The sequence below is a fragment of the Rhea pennata genome, chromosome 2, assembly GCF_028389875.1.
Source record: "Rhea pennata isolate bPtePen1 chromosome 2, bPtePen1.pri, whole genome shotgun sequence".
Taxonomy (NCBI): Eukaryota; Metazoa; Chordata; class Aves; order Rheiformes; family Rheidae; genus Rhea; species Rhea pennata.
In genome coordinates, this window is record NC_084664.1 from 138,226,225 (window position 1) to 138,245,936 (window position 19,712).

A 19,712-nucleotide genomic window follows, 5' to 3' on the forward strand; every position below is an offset into this window, starting at 1 on the left:
CTTCATTAAGGGGCATTTCGGGTTTTTCCCCCTGCCGTGCTGTCTCCCGAGGCGGTCAGAACAGCACTGAGCAGGCAAGGCAGAACTAGAATTGTTGTGACTCAGGAACAGCCACAAGTGCTCTGGAGGAAAGAGGCCATGAGCAATACTTTGTAAAACACACGTACGCAGTAACTAGGTTTGGTATCATGTAGAACATGAGAAGAACACAGTGCTGCCAGCCAAAACAGGACTTACTTCATCTAGTAAAATAAACTAAATTTCTTAAGTCTTAATGTTGATAACAAACACAGTCTGGTTTTTATCTGGTACTTTAATAAGCAATTCTAGAACCAGGATAAAGAATGTTTTCCCAGAGCTGGGATGTGTGAGAAAAAGGGGATGTTAAGAGGAAGGGAAGGGAGTTCACAGGAGACAAAAGAGGAGACAAGCTGCCTCGTTATGAATGATGTGCTCCACCTCCCCCAGTTATGTGGTATATAAAGCTCTGAAACTGCTGTCTTTTAAGATACACTTTTTCCAATTATTAATAAATGAATGAGAGCAGAAGTACATGTGGCAGGGAAAAGAGACCCACCCCATGCTGCGCAACCTTCTCCTGCCCTTAACTCACTTTTTGCTATCTCCAGCCCTCCTTCCGGCCCCCTCCCCACTCGTAGTTTGCTCCCTTCCTTCCTTCCTCTCATATTCCCTGATTGCCACTTTGCTGCCATTTCAGAGCCGCTTCCCTCGCCAACCCCTCAGCCTCAGCTGTTTTCGGACACCCACTGCATTGCTCTGCATATGAAAATGTGCTGTCACATTTTCCAGCCTCTGAAGCAGAGATTATTTTTGGGAGAGGTGGTTTTTGCAGTTTTACCATACAGTTCGCAGGCAGAGCACGGCGCAGAGGGTGCTGGTGCCGGGGAGGAGGAGGGGGAAGGGAACAGCAGTTCAGCCCACCCGCGAGACCCCTCGAAAGCCCACGCAGCTTCACCCCCCGAGGATGTTCGGGGTGTGCACTCAGAAGGGACCGTGCATGTGCGCGCGTGCGCGCGTGCTGAGGCTGCTGTAGGGCATGGGAGTCACGGAGCGGTTAGATCTCCCCACTTCTGAGGGCTGCTCTGCACCAGCCCCAACTCCTGCTGCCAGAGCTGCTGCAAGAGGACTCGTCACCGACAGGACAGCTGAGCCTGTCTGTGGAGGACAGGAGCAGAGACATCCCGCTCCACACAAGGTCAGCTCTCTTTCCCCCAAAAGTCTCTAAATCCTGGGTGCATCCCTACTGCCCCCAGGCCAGCAAGGCAGTCTTTTGCAGAACCCAGATTTGCTGCTAAGCACCACAATCAGGATCCTGCCCCCAGACCAGGCCTCATTTGGAGACCTAGTTTAAAGATCTTGCCTGGTGGGGGGGGGGGGGCGGGGTTGTAAGAAGATTTTGATCTGCAAATCTAGTCTCAACCACTCCACACACTTTGACTGTGGTAGGTAAGCAAATAGCACTGAAATCCAAAGGTGGCAGCAGAAGACAAGCACTGAGGTGGTGGGACTTATCCCCAGAGGGGAGCCAGGAGATGGAGACTGGGAGATGGAGGGTAAGCGGGAGGTTTATACCAAGGGAGCAGAAGGGCAGAGACTGATGAGAATAGCAGTTGGAGAGGGCTACTCTGGAAATTAAAGATGAAACGAGCTGGTTAGAAGCAGCAGACGAAAAAAGGCAGCTGGGAAGGCGTAGCTGGTACATTTTGGGATGGGGTGGCTGTAGGTGTCAGTCAGGGAGGATCTAGAAATGACTAAGGAGGCAGCAGAGTGCGAATGGCAGTAGGTGGTGCAGAGCAGGCTAGGACAGGCACACTGGGAAGAACAACTGGGAGAGGCCGTGACAGCCTGAGAAAGCAGCCTGGCTACGCTGGGAAGCGGGGAAGGTGTGCCAGGGAGAGAGCGGTGCAAAGGGCACCTGCCACTGGCAGCTGGCAACGGTAAACGCCACGGGACAAGTGGAGAAACATCACTGGAAGAGGTGTCACGAGTAGGAACCTCAGTCCCGTGGGACGTGCAGAAACAAAAGGCAGGAGAAGGCAGGGAGTGGGAGGCATTAACAGGAGGCCAAGGCAAATATGGGCAAGAAAGGTGAGGAAAGGACGGGGAAGAGAGAAGAAAAAGAGCAAGAAACAGAATAAAACTAAATAAGCCACCTAAAAGGATACCTGAAAACATGAGTGAGTCCCTTACTGTTCTTCCTCATATTTATACCATAGCAGAGTCCAGAGGTACTTACCAGAGTTGCATCATGTCATGCTGGATACTGTACAAGCTGACAGAGATATGGCCACAGCTCTGAAATAAATACAACAGCCTGGTTTGGCGTCCCCTGAAAGTAACAGGAACCCTCACGATGACTCGAAAAGGCACTTGATCTGGCAGAAACATCATTATACTAATTTCTTGAGTTTTCTTTTGGTTTTATATGAAAATCCTTCTGAGTTTTCCTCAAAGAGCAGCTTGTTTTCTCCAAAAAACACTACAGAACCATTTTAACTTCCACAGATACTGTTTTTGAGTCCCAGCACATACTAGCCAATCTTGTCATAGTAAGCAGACCAAAAAAAAAAAAAAAAAAAAAAAGTTTAATAGTACAGATTCTTAGTGTATGTTTACAATTGGAATTTTTTTACCACTAAAATTCTAACTTTGTTAGCAAAACATTTTTCTGGATAAGTATTACATATCTTTAAGGCTGAAAAAGCTAAAATTTTCTACTTATTTGGGGATGTTTAAACATTGCTGAGATATGGGCAAAAGCTACTCATTTTGTGAGTGGATTTATTACCTAAAAATAATATGTAATGCAATGCTGGTGCAATTTTTACAGATTTAGCTCTAAGAACAATAACATGCTTTGAAAGATAGTTCATAAATTTTAAGATGAAAAACGATCGTCACAAAAACTGTAACAGAACACACTATAACAGAAACCACAGAATTTCACCAAGATCTCCCGTATTAGTCTCACAGCATTTATTCAACTTGGAGCGGAGGCAGACAGATACACTCACAGGTCTGGAAGCCCTTCCCCAGACATGCCTCATGTGATGGTAAAGCCTTTAGGCAAGGCAGAGTACATTGCAGGAGTCGAGCATCCACTTTCAACAAGAATTCTTCCCCCGGGAAGAATTTCCTGAGGGGAAAACACTACACCTGATGATAATAGCAAGCACACTTTCTCCTGCTAAAAGATAACTAGAGGTGTGGCACAAAATCATTTGTAAACAACTGTTTCCTACCATTGGTGAAAAGGCTTTGGATCATCTTGAATTTCTCTTTTTTTTGGGAATTCCCTCTGGGTAAGGCAGCCAAGCCAACCAGTTTCCCTGCAAGCATGGCAGGGGAGCTCAACGAATGTAGCCGAAAGGCAAGCAGATGCTCTGTGCAACTTCAGGTTGCATAATACAAACTGAAGACGGCAGACACAGATTTCCCACTGTCAGGCGGTGACACTTTTCTCAGATACTACATCAGCAGAAGCTGCTAGAACTGAGCAGTGGCGCTGAGGGGAGAAGGATCCTGCTGTCACTTCCGAGGCACGGAAGGACTCGGTAGCAGAGCGACCCACCAGACACGCATGTGAACAGCGTCTGTACAACGCACTCGTGGAAAACGTAGACTCAAAGCAATACCTGAGAAATGTGTCTTCCTTGGAGACTAAAATTACCACTCTTCTGCCAATAAATAGATTTTTAGGCGACTGAGAATTGTTTTAAACTAGTTTTTAACTCTGTAATTTTTGCAATAGCTGTATCCTCATTCTTCCTTCAGGCTGAAGGAACTGTCTGCCTGCCACTCCTGCAGTATTTTTCACTTTCAGACAGATGAAAGCATTTTGGGAGGCTTCCAAGCGAGTTACAGGAGGACATAACCCACTGTCAGTCCCCTTGTGTCCATGGGGACCTGCCAACAAGGGGAAGGAGAGCGAAGCAGAAAAAAAAATGTGCTAGACCATGACACCGGTGATGAGGGAGAGAGAAGAAAACGTTTTTTAGCGGAAGAGTAACACCGACGAAACGTGCTGAGTGACTGGGGATAGAGCTGCCTAGCGGGAGGAAGGGAGAGCTCTGAAGTGAAGCTGAATGAACAGAAAAGTGGAGCCGGACCGCGGGGAAGCACGAGCAGCGCTGCCGGAGCAGGAGAAACGGCACCAACGGCCGAGGCACGGCCTGGCCTCGCGTCCTGCCCTTCAGACGCCGCCGCCAGCGCCGCCTTTTCCGCTTATGCCGCCAAGTCCCTCAGAGGAGAAAGCATCGCCCTGCCCAAACTCCGCACCCGGCAGGAGGGCACCCACGGGCTCCAGCCCTCCGAGGGCTGCAGCGGGCCGGGCCGGGCCGGGCCGGGCCGGGCCGAGGCGGCTGCTGCTCCGTCCTCCCCCCCCCCCCCCCCGTGATCTCGTGTGTCAGGAAGCGCCGGGCCGCCCCCCGCCGCGCCCACCCGGATGCGGGGAGGGGAAGGCGACACTGACTCAGCCGGCGGCGGCGCCGGGGATGGCGGCGGCGGGGACCGGCCCGGCCCGCGCCGCGCACACGCCGCGCTGACACACCGGCCACGCCGCTGGGCAGCCGCCGATCACGCGCGGGCGCCGCGCGCCCATTGGCCGGCGCCGCACACACCTTTGCAGGCGATTGGCGGCGGGCGGCGGGCGCCCCGCCCCCCGCGCGGGGCTGGCGGAGCCGCCACCTGAATGGGGAGCTGCGAACAAAAAGGGAAAAATAAAGGCAGCGGCCGGAGAGCGCCCGCGCCGCGGCCCGCGTCGCCTCGGCACCCGCCGCTCCGGCTCCGGCTCGCGGTGAGCGTCCGCCGCCCCCGCCCCGGCGGGAGCAGGGGGCATCCGCGGGGCGGGAGGTGCGAGGCGCGCTCGGGGGTGCGCGGCACCCGCGGGGCGGGCTGCGGCGGGGAGAGCTGCGGAGCGAGCTCCGGGAAAGCGGGAGCCCGCGAGGGGAGAGCTGCCGGGGGCCGGCCGCCGGGGGCAGCGGGCGAGGGCAGCCGCGGCGGGGAGGGCAGCCGCGGGGAGCCCGTCGGCGCGGCCGGGCGGGACGGGCGCCGTGGGAGCGGGCGCGGCTGGGCGCGCTGAGCCGGGCGGCTGCAGCGGGGAGCGTCGCGGCCGCCCTGCCGGCTCGGGGTGGGGGGCATGTGAGAAGCGGCGGCGGCTGCGAGGCGCGGGCAGGGGGAGCCGCGGGGCCCCGCGGGCGGGGGCGGCGGCGGGCCGGCTCGGCTGGCGGGCAGGGGCCGAGCCGAGCCGGGCTGGGCGCAGCCCTCCGCCCAGCGCCGGCTGAGCCCGCCGCCCCTGCGGCCCCGCCGGCGGGGGTGGGGGCTGCGAGGCGCGGCGAGGCGCGGCGGCTCCCCCGCCCGGCCCGCCGCCCGCGTGGGTGCGGCGGGGGCAGCGCGGCTGGCGGCCGTGCCCCGCTGCCGCCGGCGGGCTCCCTTCCTGCCGCCGCCTCCCTCCGGGCGGGGGCGGGCGCGCGCGCGCGCCACGAAGTGGGTGAAAGGTCGCGGCGCGGCGCTGCCCCGCTCACGTTTCCCCGCGCTTGCCGAGCAGCCGTTGATCACGCTTTGTTCACATGCCCCCGCCCCGGCCGCGCCTCGCCCGGCGCCAGCCAATGGGCGCCGGCGCGGCCCGGCCTCGGGAGCCAATGGGAGCGAGCGGGGGCGGCGCGGAGGCGGGCGGCTTGGACGGGCGGCGGGGTGCGCCGAGGTGAGCGTGGCGCGCGCCCAACCGCCAGCGGCCGCCCGCTCCCCCCCCCCCCCCTCGCGCCCCCCCCCCCCCCCGCGCCTGGCGGGCGCTGCCGCCGCGTCCGCGCGCGCGCGCGGGGGAGCCGAGAGCGGGAACGCGGCGGCTGGTAACGAGAGCCGGGTCCGGCCTCCCTCCCTGCCTCCCTCCCAAATTACTCAGAGGATGATTAAGCGCCAGCGCGGAGATGCGGCTTAACCGTGGCTCCACCGGAGCGGCTTAGACAGAACTTCCAGAAACGCGGCTTTTCCGCCCGCTCTCGCCAGGCCGGGGGAGACGTCGCCAGCGGCGGGGCGCCCCGTTCCTTTGAAATCAAAAGCTGTGCAGCTTTAACAGGAGGCTTTCTGTTTGGTTAGTGCCACGAGGAGGTCACCCAGATGGCGAACGTACGTGCGTGCTTCAGCCCTCCATGTTGGTGGTTTTCCCTGTGCGTCAGTGTGTGCGAGCTTTGAGTGTTTTCTGGAAGTTTTTTTCGGAGGCTGTTAGCTTTTGAAGATACGTGCCTCAGTCTCAGTATGGTCCCTTTTTCATATGTCAAAATAAGCACAATATTGAGGGCTGTGTTTTAAGCAAAATGGAAGAGGGGAGAAGGGGGGAAGAAGTCATTAGGTTTTTCTTGAAGATTTTTGAGGAAGAACTTTCAGACACTCCACACTTGCAATACAGAATAACTTAAAACTGCTTAAGCATGACGGTGGTTCTTTTTGTCTGAAGAAACTTTGTAATCTTTACCAGATGACCATATTTCCCGCCAACTTCATAAAAATATTATATAATGAAGAAAGGGGACAGGAAAATGCAGAAATACCAAACCTTACCAAGCATGTGTGTCTTGCACAGGTTGTGGTGGGTTTCTTTCATGATGCCTTCAGATGACAGTGAAATATGGAAACCTGGGGTGAAGCTCAAAGTTTTTTTTTTTTTTTTTTTCTTGTTCTTTTTCTTCTAATACAAACAGGAGAAAGAAATGGAGGTGATGACTGAGAAACAGAGAGATACCAGGTATTTCTGGAACAATGCCCCTGAAAAAAGTGATTATGAGGCTGTAGAGGCCCTTATATCTATGAGTTGCAATTGGAAATCAGACTTAAAAAAATATGCAGAAATGAGACCTATAACTCCAGCATCTGATACGTCAGAAGAGAGCGATGAGACTTTACTTCCTGGAGCAGCAGACTTCAATACTATACCAGCATTTGTAAGTTTTTAATCCTGTGTGTGTGTGTGCATGCTTTAAGAATCAGTGTGAAAATATGTTGATAACAATATCCCCCCAACTTTCCCCCTTTCCCTTGCTTAGTGCCTGACTCCACCCTACAGCCCTTCTGATTTTGAGATGTCTCAAACAATTTATCCGCTGGCACCAGCGCCATCTACAGTGCAATGCAAATCGTCTGCTGAGACTACAAAGCCTGCTCTTGTTGCCCCTCATAAAGAGTCTGAGAGGTCTCCAGCACCGAGACCTTTGAAAGCTCAAGCAACAAGTGTCATTCGCCATACTGCTGATGCTCAGCTTTGTAACCGCAAAACCTGTCCAGTGAGAACAGCTAGTGTGCTGAAGTACCAGGACAGTGTTTCAAGGGAAGCAAGTGATAAAACAAACAATGAAGCCGAGCATTTGGTTCGTTCAGCTGCATCCCCTAACAGAGGGAGTCATGAAGGTAGTAAATTACCCACTGTAGAAGGAAAAACTGCAGAACCAGCCGTCAGTCCTCTGCCCTTGACAAAGCCTGCAATCAGTAGAGCCGAGTCTGTTTCGGGATCAGCACAGCAGTCAGCAGTGGTGGCACCGCCATGCCCTGTCCAAGGAAGTGGAGTGCCCCCTGTGCCAGTAATTTGCCAGATGGTCCCCGTGCCTACAAACAACTCTGTTGTGACAGCAGTAGTGCCCAACCCGACGCCAAGCCAGCAGCCAGCTCTCTGCCAGCCCATGGTGTTCATGGGTACTCCAGTTCCCAAAGGTGCGGTTATGTTTGTTGTGCCCCAGCCAGTTGTGCAGAACACAAAGGCTCCAATTATTAGTCCCAGTGGCACAAGACTCTCTCCTATTGCCCCTGCTCCTGGCTTCGTACCTTCTGCAGCAAAAGTCACTCATCCGATTGATTCTTCAAGAATAAGAAGTCACATTTGCAACTACCCAGGATGTGGGAAAACCTACTTCAAGAGCTCCCATCTGAAGGCTCACGTCAGAACACACACAGGTTGGTCACTATTGCTGGAGGTTAATGATTTGTGTAGAAAGCTGTGGCTTATACACTGCTTGTTAAGATTCTAGTCATTACAGGATTTCTTCATGGAACAAATCATGAAGCAGCAGTGAAATGCTTCTGCTAGCGCGCATTGTAATGCCACCTCATCTTTGACAGGAAGTCTCCCAGAGGGGAAGTTGATTCAGCAGTTTATTTATGCTGGACATTCTTATGCTTCAGAAAGTGTTCAGTAGTCTGCCTTAAAAGTGTTGGAAGCAAGGGCTTGTGCAAATGTGCATGCTTTTCCATAGTAGCTTATCAGACATCTCCACAAGACTGCCTTTGTCAGAAGTGGATAAAATTTCAGAGGAAAGAGATTATCTTATGAAAGAATGTAAATATCCACTCCAAACTATTCCTATGTTGGTTACTTTAGAGTAATTTCTCCAAGCAGACAAACTTAAACTCTTAAACACAGTAGCAAAAGGAGTCGTGTATGCTTTCACATTGGCTTAGAGTGCACTATCAGAGCTCTGTTACATAAAAATGGGACTAGTGTTATTACAGGTTGATTTCAGGAGGTCATTTTGGTAATGCTAAGTCATCATAATCTACCACACACGTACAGCTCAGGGTGAAATTTTAGTTGTTTTGAGACATAAAGAATGTCTTAAGTTTTTTGTTTTCCAAAGGATGCTTAACCCTTTGCACTACCTAGCTTTGATGGTGAGTCTTCAGGTTTATATCTAAGTATATAAACACAGTTTTTCCACATTGCATATCTATTTATTTGTATCTGCTTCACTATATATATCTGTAAAAATAACATTTGTGTAGATCTTTGGCTCAACTGTCATAATAAAACTTCTTACAAAAAATCAAAATTCAAGGCAATAGTATTGTTGCTCAGTACTCATGACACTTTTTTTCATCTCTCCCCTCTTAGGAGAGAAGCCCTTTAGTTGTAGCTGGAAAGGCTGTGACAGAAGATTTGCACGTTCTGATGAACTGTCTCGTCATCGCCGAACACACACCGGTGAGAAGAAGTTTGCCTGCCCCATGTGTGAGCGGCGGTTCATGAGGAGCGACCACTTAACGAAGCATGCACGTCGCCACTTATCAGCTAAGAAGTTACCGAACTGGCAAATGGAAGTGAGCAAGCTAAATGATATTGCTGTACCGCCTCCATCTGCAACTGCATAGTGAAAGAACTTACCCTGACGATGGTGGTATTAACTGTTGTCACTGGAATATGCCAGTTAAAAAATAGGCTTTTGCTCCAGGTCTGTGATTCTCCAGTGCCAGCTGCTGATGGCACTGCAGCAGAGAGGCAAAGGCAGTCTGTGCTTGGTCACAAAAAGTGTTGCTGAAAGAACCAGTGGCTGACTGTGGAAGAGGAAGTGTCTTTTGCACTGGAAAGGAGAGAGAGAAAAAGTGAAGGTTCTAGAGCAGAACAGCACACTGTGCAAGTTTTGAATTTTGCGAATTATTCATATATACTATAGATTGGTCAGTATAAAGGTTATTGAGCATTTGCTGCTGATACTTGAGACCAACTCAAATTTTAAATTTCAGTTGTGGATCTTCAGTTGAATGCAGATTAGAAAAACAGCAATGTACAGGTGCACGCTTAAAAGTCCAGGATACACCTGTATAAGATAATCTAAATCAGTTTTCCTACTTTTGTCACCTTTTCTTGGTAGGATTTCCACCTCCCTCCCTCCATCCCTCCCCCTGCATTCTCAGATCCAGTCATGAGGCATGATTTGGTGCTAAACTCCTGGGCATTTAGACCTCCTGTGTAGGGTGTTTAACATATCAAGTATACCAGCTTTATCCTGCTGTCCAAAGGGGGTTTTGAATGGGGGTTAAGGGCTGCCATATGGACAGATGGAGGGTAGAGAAAGTTTCTGAATCCTCATTAGCTTTGTTGTAATATTTTCCCAGCTTCTTTGGAAAGCTTTGTGATTATTACAATTGGTTATACTTAGGCATCATGTGATGCTTCTGCTTTTGTGTTGCTTATGGATTGCTTTAAACCTCAAAATTCTGTATCACTGCATTTTTCATAAACAGATACAGTGCACTTTTTAATTAAAAAAAATGTAACAGTAAACTACTTGGGTTGATTAAGAAAGAAAAACAAGAATCTTACACTTCTTGATGGTGTTAATTCTTGGTGGTTGATGGTTTAATACTAGAGATGGAATATGGATGTATTCTGTATTGTATTAAATTAGAAAGTAAAGTGATTTGAAAAGTAAAATGAGGCAGTAAGGACACCAGCCCTGAATTAAAACTAGATTTTGCGGTAAATAATGCATCAACTTTCACTATTTCTATTTTATCATATTATATTGAGGACACATATCAGAAAGTGAACAGTTTGAAAATAGTGTATTAGATACACGCTTTTGTGACTACTTAAGAGACTTGCACATTTCTTATGTTGTACTTTATACTTTGTTTACAATAAAAAGTTTTCTTTAATATGGGCTTCTCTTCCCTTTTCTTTGTAACAGAACATTGAAGATCCTCTCCTAGAGCTGTGTCCTAAAGGTAGCTTGTATATAATTCCCTCAGGAAACAGAGCAGGGAAGTGGTGCTTTTTTAACCTTTTCAGTACAGGAGGTAGGTTCACAGTTTCTCTGCCTTCTGCTGCCTCTGACTTTATGCAGTGGCTAATTGCTTAGTGTTTATGTGGGCTTTTCCATGTCCGGATGTGACTCTCTCCCCTGCCTGCGGGGGTTCCCATGTTTCCTGATTGCGTGGCTGTTGACTCACTATTGTTCCCTGTTTGGCCCGGGGCACTCCTTACCTCTGCTTGATGCAGTGCCATGTGTAAGGAGGAGCTCAAGTCATTGCACTTGCTTCTTATTCCAAGAGGGGATGCAACATCGTAGCCTAATGCAAGAGACACTTCTCCATGTGTGTGATCCTGGTCAGCTGTCTTGCTACAAACACTTCCTGTTTTTTTATTTCACAGTTATCAGATAAAGCGTTTTAACAGCCCTGGAAGTAGGGTCTGAAGCCCTTCCCATGTATGGTGCTAACCATCTAGCTACAAAGCCAGGTCCCTCCTTCAGCTTGTTTTCTGGTACAATGAGCCTTGAGTTTAGTTCTGTACAGTGGCACCTCATAAGGATGGCACAAAGAAAGTGCCATATCCCTCCTCCCCCCATCTTCATCCTGCCTGCAGTAGACCCACAGGCAGAGCGCACTGTGGGTTTTGTACCTCCTCAGGTTCAGAAGGGAACTGAACTTACGTCTCTGACTTCCCAAGCAAGTGCTCTAGACTGTGTTGTTGGCTAAATGGTGAAAAAAGGGAATTTCTGCACCATGACCGTCTCTGCTGCCTGTGTCCTCCACAGAAAAAGCAGCTGCTGGCACTTCCCGTGTGGCAGCTGGCTCTGGAGGAGTGTGCGGGGCAGGCTTTGGAAGCACCTACAGATTAGCCACCTTTTGAGGAGGCTGGCAGAAAAAAGCCTGTTTCTGGATCCCAGTCAAGTGCAGGCATGAACGAGGAATTGAACTGCTCAGTTGTCAAGACTGATACACGAAGAAATGAAAGGTGGGAAATCCTGATGCACAGCCAGTTCGTGGGCAGTAACGCTCAGCAGGGCCCACCCTCGCTTGTGTGGGCACAGTTGCTTTGTACAAGACAGCCGCAGCTCAGATCAACGAGACGAAGAGCAGCATCCTGTCAGCCTCAACTCTATCAAGGCAGCGTTGCAAAGACTTCTTGACTTCGCTGCTTCCAGCGGAGGTGAGACAATCGTCACAAACACAAACTTGCTGGTACGACTTAGGTCCCAAAACTTGTGCTTAAACATTGCAGATGTCATGTAAGCTGCCTCTGCGCCCTGGTGTGTTTCTACTGCTAGTAGTGGAGCTGGAGCATTAGCAACAGCAGGAGGAAGGCCTGAACAGCACCAAAACCCTCAAACCCTTTCCAAAATCTGTAATGACAGACAGGAAGAGCTAGCAACACAGATGGCCCTTCATGAGGACTAATATATGCAAAGCAATTAATTTACCCCAGTATGTAGACACTCATTTCTACCCCTTGGATTGTCCATGTACCCAAACAACATACTGGACCAAGCGCTCAGCAGACAGCTGGTGTGTTACCTTGCTCCCGAAACAGGCACGTCTTCTGTCTCAGGTAAAGGTGTCAGGTCAAGTCTTCAGGTAATGTCGGTCTATTAAAGTCAGTGAATTGATGGTAATTAAACACCCACTGAGCACAGTGAAATATTTGATGGCAGATCTCTGCACTGCGTGCAGAGGTGGAATTATTCACCAGAAAAAGGCTTACAGAATCCAAGGCATTTCTGTGAACAGAACAGAGTAAAATTTACCACTTTAAATGCAGAATTTAACCGTGAGGAAATACACCTTTGATTAGTTCCATCTGAGGACAGAATCGTAACTGTGAATCTAGCTTGCATACAGTTTTTTTAAAGCTTAACCATAGCAGCAAACACTGGAAATTAAACCAGTTACTCAAGTGTTTAATTCAAGTGTAATCTGCAAAATGAAAGCCAGGACAGTATTATTAGCCACCTTTTTACTGCTGAATTTTTCATGCAGTCAGATTTTGTTGCATGGTAGGAAACCTTGGTGGTGGTGGTGAGTGGCTAAAAAATTGTTTTGAAATATCTCCAGATTTCTGCTAGGAATTATGTTTCCCTTATTCTTCCCTTTAAAACAAAAACACACCTCTGATTTTACCCAGCCAGGGAAACGCTTGCAAGCCCCCAGGAAAGCCGCAGGGCAGAACGGGTCCGGAGGTGGGTCCTGCATCACGGGCTCGCCGAATGGACCCACGGCGCGGGCCTGGCGGGGTGACGGAGCGCTTCGTCCCGCGCTCGCGCGCTGCCTTTTCCGGGGGTCTTTCGGTCGGCGACGCGTGCTGCCTTCGCTGGGAGGAAATCCGACCCGCAAGCAGCAAGCAGACGAGGCCGAAGCGCTTCTCCAGCCCCGTGTCCGGGAGAGCGCGCGGGCCGAAGCTGCCGACGCGCCTGCTGCGCTGTGATGTGCGCCACGTCACGGGAACGCAAAATGCGTTAAGTAGCTCCGAATCTCCATCAGGACAGTGCAGTTTGGACGCCCCGCTCGGCCCTGCTCGGCCCCGCTCAGCTCCGTTTGGCCCTGCTCGGCCCCGCTCGGCCCCGCTCGGCTCCGCTCAGCCCTGCTCGGCCCCGCTCAGCCCTGCTCGGCCCCGCTCGGCTCCGTTTGGCCCTGCTCGGCTCCGCTCGGCCCCGCTCGGCCCCGCTCGGCTCCGTTTGGCCCTGCTCGGCTCCGCTCGGCCCCGCTCGGCCCCGCTCGGCTCCGTTTGGCCCTGCTCGGCCCCGCTCGGCCCCGCTCGGCTCCGTTTGGCCCTGCTCGGCTCCGCTCGGCCCCGCTCGGCCCCGCTCGGCTCCGTTTGGCCCTGCTCGGTTCCGCTTGGCCCCGCTCGGCCCCGCTCAGCCCTGCTCAGCTCCGCTCAGCTCCGTTTGGCCCTGCTCGGCTCCGCTCGGCCCCGCTTGGCCCCCGGCGCCGACGTGCCGACGTGCGTCGCGTCCCTCTGAAGAGGGATCCATCACCTCTGTCCAGTTTCACCGGGAAGCCACCTTAGCCAAACGACGGGGAAACTTGGCATCCCTGGCTGATTCCCAGGCCAACAGACAAATCAGAAATAGTCGTCGCCGGACGAAGAAGGAAAATTAAGCTGCTGCTGTCCTTAAGCACTCGGAGCGGGTGGGGTGAGTGGAAAGGACCCACGCTGGCCTAGCTAGTGCTGCATGCGTCCTGCACAGATTCATTTTAACCACAGTCTTACAGCCACGGGAGAGCAGGAAGTATTTTAAGTCTTTCCATAGGAAAACCTCCTAAGCAGCTAGCTGTGGCTCTGCAGCTGGTGGGGCTCTTTTCCATTTATGCAAGAGACTTTTCAATTCCCTATTTAAGTGAAGCAACAAATCCGATGAGTCTATGATGAGTCACCAGGCCAGGAAAAAAAAGCTGCAGGAAGACTAGACTATTTATAAAGTGCAGAAGAAAGAAAGGAAATGTATTCTAGATGCAGCTAGATCTGGGATGTGAAGCTAATGTCTTCTGCGGGACTGTGTATTCCCAGGCCCTGGAAGGAGAAACTCCCGGGAAGGAGGGAAGAGCTGCTGTACAGTTAATGCATAATTCCCCCCCCCCCCAAAAAAAAAAAAAAAACACAGAAATGTTGCTGTGAGGCTGTTTCAATAGTTTGCACCGCTGTCATCGTTTGAAGCTCTGCAGAAGTATCAGTGGGTTTGGTCTTGCAGCCTTCCTGGCGGGGGGCAGACCTCCTCACCGGAGGAGCTTTGCATGCCGACACTACCCGCACAGCAGAGTCGGCGCTGCCTGAGCCGGCTTGTATTTCAGAGGAAAACATACAGCAGCTCCTTTTTGTTAAAAAAAAAAAATCCAGAAAATCCAGAATAGTTTTGGTTTCGCCCTGACGTTTCATTCAGAACAAGCGCTTACCCAGCTCCCGGCTAGGAGACGCCTGAAGGGACAACTATTTTGCACGACGGAGTAAGACGCGTGAGGTGTCTTCTAGGGCCTTGTAACTCTGCCTTTGCCGACGCGGCTTTCAGCACTCCGCTGCTTTTGACTCAGGGCGAAGGGAGACCGTGCTCGGGTGCACCGGTGGGGACCGCCGGCTGCCCCGCGGGGCGACCAGAGCCCGCGCTCGGCTCGGCCGTGGCGCGGCGGCTCCCGAGGCGAAACCTTGTTTGTCACGTCTTGCTGAGGAAGGGCCTTGCCGCAAGCTCAGAGCTCCTCCTGTAACCCCGAGCGTGGGGTTTGGATCAGCGACAGCCCCCCTCCCTCCCTCCTGCCATTAAATTCGCCACGTGATGCTCTATTTTGCAATTCAAAAAAAAAAAAAAAATTGGAGGAAGTCTGCTTGTATTAATTTTTCTTTTGGCATTAGAAAGGCAAATCGCAATTCTCAGCAGTCTGGACTGATCTGATTAAATTCGGAGTGGTTCCTGTGCTAATGGCAGTGCTCGAGGTAGCTCAGGGGAGAGCCAAGAAAACACTGCTTTGCTGAGAAATCTGGGAGTTTTCTCTTTCAGTCCCTGCAGCTGCTCTGAGAAGTTCTACCGCTCCTTTTTAAAACTTTTCTGAGTCTGAATACGTTGATTGGAAAACGAAGGGCTGAATGCTGAACTCGGCCGTGGCCCCGGCGTTTCGGGGAGAAGGTCGCCCCGGTTCGTGGAGCCAAGGATCCGGGCGCCTGGTCCTGGCCCTTACCCACCACCTGGGGTTTCCAAGGGCGCCCAGGGGATCAGCTGGGAGCGAGGCACTGCGGAGCACGGGGCCTTGGCGCGCACGCGCGCGCAGGGGTTTGCGCGGAGGCTCTCAGGGGGCTGGGTGCCCCCCGGGATTCGGGTGCCCCCACTCCGCCGACGGGTGGCCCAGACGCTGCCCCTGCAGCCCCTCTCACGGGAGATGGATGTTCTGCGCAGGGCCCGCCCCAGAGCGAACAAGCGGAAAAACAGGGAAGAGAAAAATAAGTTGTTTGATCAGAGGGAATGTCAGGGGATAAAGTAAAAAAAATCCATTTGCCAATATGATTTTTAAACCTCCAAAGAACTTTAGCAAAAAAAAAAAAAAAAAAAGGTGCCAATCCACCAGTCCCCTTGCGTCCGTCTGTCTGCACTAGCTATATTAGCTCACACGAAACTCTTTCACTATTACTTTGCTAGTAGAAAAATTGGAAAGTCCGACTATCTTGGAGTTTCAAGCCTGAATTGCCGTGACGTTCGCTGCTGCGGCTGGCGGGAAGCACGAGTCTATGCAGCCTCCTTTTATTCTTCAGTTTTTCTGCAGCTGGATCCTTTGGGATCAGTGACACCGGCGGTGGCCACCTCTGTTTCGGCGAATCGTGTCTGATTTAAAATCCAAGCACGAACGTGCCGACGGGCTGAGCTGCCCCTTCTCCGCAGTCCTCTGCGTGCCGCCTGCCGCAATCTACCCGAGCGGGATGTAAAGCGGTTCAAGGCTTCTGTGGCCAAAAGTATCTGGCTTTACTTTGGTCAGCGGAGGTGGATTTATAATGATGCGTCTTGGGTCCCCAGCTCTTCATGTACCTCAAATGTCTCGCTGTAGCTAAAGTGAAAGTCCGTGCTAGCTGACTTTAGCTCTTTTAGGAGATTCTGGGCACATCTTCGCCAGCATTTATGTGTTTTTCATAAATATAATGCAGGAGCAAAAGAACAGGTAAAGTAGGTGCTAAAGGCTATATGAGCAATTGCTATAAAAATCCTAGTGCTGTTTTGGGCCTCTTAAAGACGTTCAGTGATGTGCAGTAAATTATTTTGTACGGTTTTGTGAACACTAGTGAATTTAACGCTGTTTTCAAGGAGCAAGAAGTGTTTCTATAATCACAGTCAAGGAGCTTGAATAAAAAGTGTTTCAGTCAGCAAGAGCAAAAATATCTAGCCTTTACCTTCTGAGCCTCCTTGATAATGCTTGAAATCCAGTTAAACCTGTATACCCAGGAGAAAAGTAGCGCAAATAATGTCAGGCAGATTTACGCTGACGCTGGGCAAGGGCGAGAGCCTCTTCGGACAGATTTAGTTACCTTCCTTCTGCAGTGGTCAAAGGAGAATAATAATAATGGAGAGATTTCTGCGCTAACGGGGAGACGCGGGGCGGCGGAGACGAGCGCGCGCGCCCGGCTGCTGCCCGTGGTGTCCGCTGCGGCGCCGCGTGGCTCGCGCGCTGCTGGGGCGCAGGAGGCGGCCGGGGCCCGCTGGACCCGCGGGGCTGCCTGAAGCTGCGCGGCCTCGCAACGCGCTCGTCGGGAGCGGCCGCTGAAGCAGCAAGGCACGTCAGGCGCAGCCCAGGCTTGTTTGCGGGGTACTCCAAAGCCCGTGCTTGGACGTTTGGGGGGTAAGTTATTTGTGCAGTCTGGCTGGGATCTCTTTGCATGCTCTATTTACATTTCTTTTACATCTATTTGCATCTATTTACATTTCTCCCAAGTGAGCTCTCCCCCTTGCGTGCAATTTTTATGTTTTTGGTTTAAATCTTCCCAGCACTCTGATGCTTCCCAAAGTTGTTTGAAACTGCTAGTCTTTACTCGTTTAATGTTTTGCTCATTTTTTTCCCCGTAGATTAAATAATACATTTTGTGAAGGGTGCCCTCTGCACCACACCGTGCGGAGACAGGTACTGAACACGGTCCTCGGGCGGGCTGGGGACGCAGCATCTCCCAACAGGAGGCCCCAAATGTCCTCAAACGTGCGCTTCGCTTTTCCCCGGGAGTTCTGGTCCGAGACCAGCTTTATTTCCGAGTCGGTGTGCCGAGGCCAGGCGTATCCTCATCCCCGCGTCGTCCGGAGCGCGTCCCCGGGGAGGCGCGCGCGGCGGGGAGCTCCGGGCCCGTAGCCGCCGGCGCACGTGGGAAGCGGCGGCAGCGCCGCGGGGATGCGCGGGCAGCGCGGGTGCCCGGGCTCGGACCCAGCCCGGCCTCCCCGGGGCTGCCTGCCCGCCCGCGTCCCTCCCTGTCATTTGACCCATGGTTTACAGTGTTAACTGCAGGATTATTTTTTGCTTGCAGGCCTTCAAAGACAGCGCGAGGAACCAAGGAGCCTGGAGACCCTCTTTTCTTAAAATTCATGTTGGAACAGGCAAACGGAGAAGAACAATTCTATGGTTTTCATAATTTCACAACACCTAAAAATAGCAGGTGATACCTGTTCTGGAGCTGGCAAGCTCGGAGCCAGGCGAGGTTTTCTGAGTCAGCTCGCGTGACCGTGATTTGAGCCGCAGCGAAAGCGGGGCTTGGGCGCCCTGTCCTGGGAGAAGCAAGGGGAAACGCTTCCCTCGCGGTGTCCCAAGCGCACGGGGCAGGCGGCAGCCCGCGGGAACCGGGGCTGCGACCGCGCCGCTGGGAACAGTCACTGACGAGTGACCAGAGAGGGAAGTCGCGAGTTGAAGCAGCGGCGAACGAGGGCCCGTGTCCCGCGCTCGGGGCAACCTCGGGGCAGCCGCAGCGAGAGCACCGGAGGGATCACTTTACTCCTAATCTAAATCTAACGTAAGATTATTAATGGTGTGACAAGTGCAGAGTCCAGGATGACAACAAGTCCAAGAAGTCTTTGGTGTAGAAATACACTCGAAATTGTGAGCTCCGGCTCTCTCTTCTAAACTATTAATGCTTTCTCCATGGGAGATGATGGAAAACACGCCTTGAAAGTTTATGTCTGAGAGATTAAGGTGCCAAAAGCGTTAACAGGGACAACGGTTACTTTGACTTTAGGCACAAATAAAATGAGCAGATTAAGTTTCTCGCATCTTTGTCCCATAGGGGAAACAATCAAAGGCAGCTGCTGTGTCGGGGTGCTGAAGGAGCACAGGAGTAAAGAGCTGTCAGTGCTGGGGGATGCCGGGGCAACCTGCACAGTCCCCCCATTTGGTTGGAGTAAATCCAAAAGCCTCTACCTGCCAGTGCTCAGTGGAGAAGAAACCAGGGGGTGAAGGGTGGTGTTGGCCATGGCAGCTTGGAATAACTCTCCTGGGTGTTTGCTTATTTGCAAAAATAACCCTCCGGGTCTGGCGCAGCTCTTCTGGAAAGCACGAGATGCCTTCCCAGGGCCGTGGCAGCGCTCGCTGGGAGAGCAGCGCACCAGCGAGCTGGGAGAGGAAAGCTGGCATCTCTTCACACCTTCCCACTCTCCCCAAATTTGCAATAGCTGGGAGAGAAATAAGGTTTCTGCATTACATAACCCTGCAGAGCACCGCCTGGCTGTAGGAAAACTCCCTGAAACACATGACTGAAGAGAGGTCTGGAGCTAGCATCCTCAGATGACCTCCCATTGCAAATTCCTACTGCCGTGTTTATTTATAAATGCTCCGATAAGGCTAGAGTTCAAGAATGCAGTGACGTTTCTGACTAGAAAGCCAAATCGTCGTCCCAGGCGTCTTCCTCGTGCCAGGGAATTCCAGGAGGGTATTTGCTTCTGCGAGGATGGTCAAAATGAGCCCACAAAATACAACTGTGCATCAATATGCTGAGGAACGCAATAAAATCAACGCCTGGGAGTCCCTCTCGGGGCTACGAGTCCTGACACAGGCAGACTGCTGAAGGCAACGAGCCAAGTCTTCCCCGGGGAGTCTGCTCAAGGGAAACGGAGTCGCAGGAGCAGAGTTCAAGGCGTTGCGGCGTAGGAACTTAACGGCGTCCGGACGGCCCCCGCACGCCGCAGTCACGCCAATGCCCGCTCTCCCCCGCGCCGTCCCGGCGCTGCGGGCAGATGTGCAAGCCTCGGGGCACACCGGCCCCATTGCTTTGCGAGTAATAGCGCCTTTATTGTTTTTGCTTTTAGAAGATGTTTACAGCGATAAATAAATAAATAAACCCGTCTGCCACCTAGTGGCAAAGTAATTTCTTTCAGGGAGATGGCAATGTGAGCAGGTCTTGCAGTGTTAGCAGTATTTTCCAAAGGTGCTTTCTTTCAGTAAAGTTTCATCTAAGCAGTATTTGTAGTGGACAGATTTCAAGGGCGCTTTTGGGTATATCCCAATGTATAGCATGTGGGTAGAGTGATCTGTTTCTACTACAGAAAAGGTCTTAGTGGTGCTCTACCAGCCTGGCCTGGCGTTTCACAGGATATAAAATGAATTAGGAGTTTTCTTCACGATGTCCCTTAACATGTCTCACAGCCTTCAAGTCACATTCGGATGTAAACGGTGGGAGTCCTAATCAATGGCAAAAGACGTGGCTCGTTTCT

At 52.0% G+C, this 19,712-nt stretch overlaps 1 protein-coding gene and 1 long non-coding RNA gene across 4 annotated transcripts; one reads left to right on the forward strand and one right to left on the reverse strand.

Annotated features, from left to right (window-relative positions):
* Positions 1-4,693: 4,693 nt before the first annotated feature.
* KLF10 (KLF transcription factor 10) lies at positions 4,694-10,437 on the forward strand. Of its 3 annotated transcripts, none has more exons than XM_062570447.1 (4): positions 4,694-4,816; positions 6,717-6,956; positions 7,059-7,959; positions 8,894-10,437. In XM_062570447.1, the coding sequence occupies exons 1-4, from the start codon at positions 4,712-4,714 to the stop codon at positions 9,148-9,150; spliced, it is 1,503 nt and encodes a 500-aa protein (XP_062426431.1). In that variant the 5' UTR covers positions 4,694-4,711; the 3' UTR covers positions 9,151-10,437. The 3 variants fall into 3 exon arrangements, with proteins under 3 accessions (XP_062426431.1, XP_062426432.1, XP_062426433.1); XM_062570448.1 differs by lacking the exon at positions 4,694-4,816 and adding an exon at positions 5,928-6,144; XM_062570449.1 differs by lacking the exon at positions 4,694-4,816 and adding an exon at positions 5,928-6,109.
* On the reverse strand, positions 8,750-13,811 carry LOC134137459 (uncharacterized). Its single transcript, XR_009957705.1, has 3 exons — positions 12,670-13,811; positions 12,079-12,281; positions 8,750-9,359 (listed from the first exon to the last, which is right to left on the reverse strand). It is a non-coding gene; the product is annotated as an uncharacterized LOC134137459 (long non-coding RNA).
* Between the last annotated feature and the right edge of the window lie 5,901 nt (positions 13,812-19,712).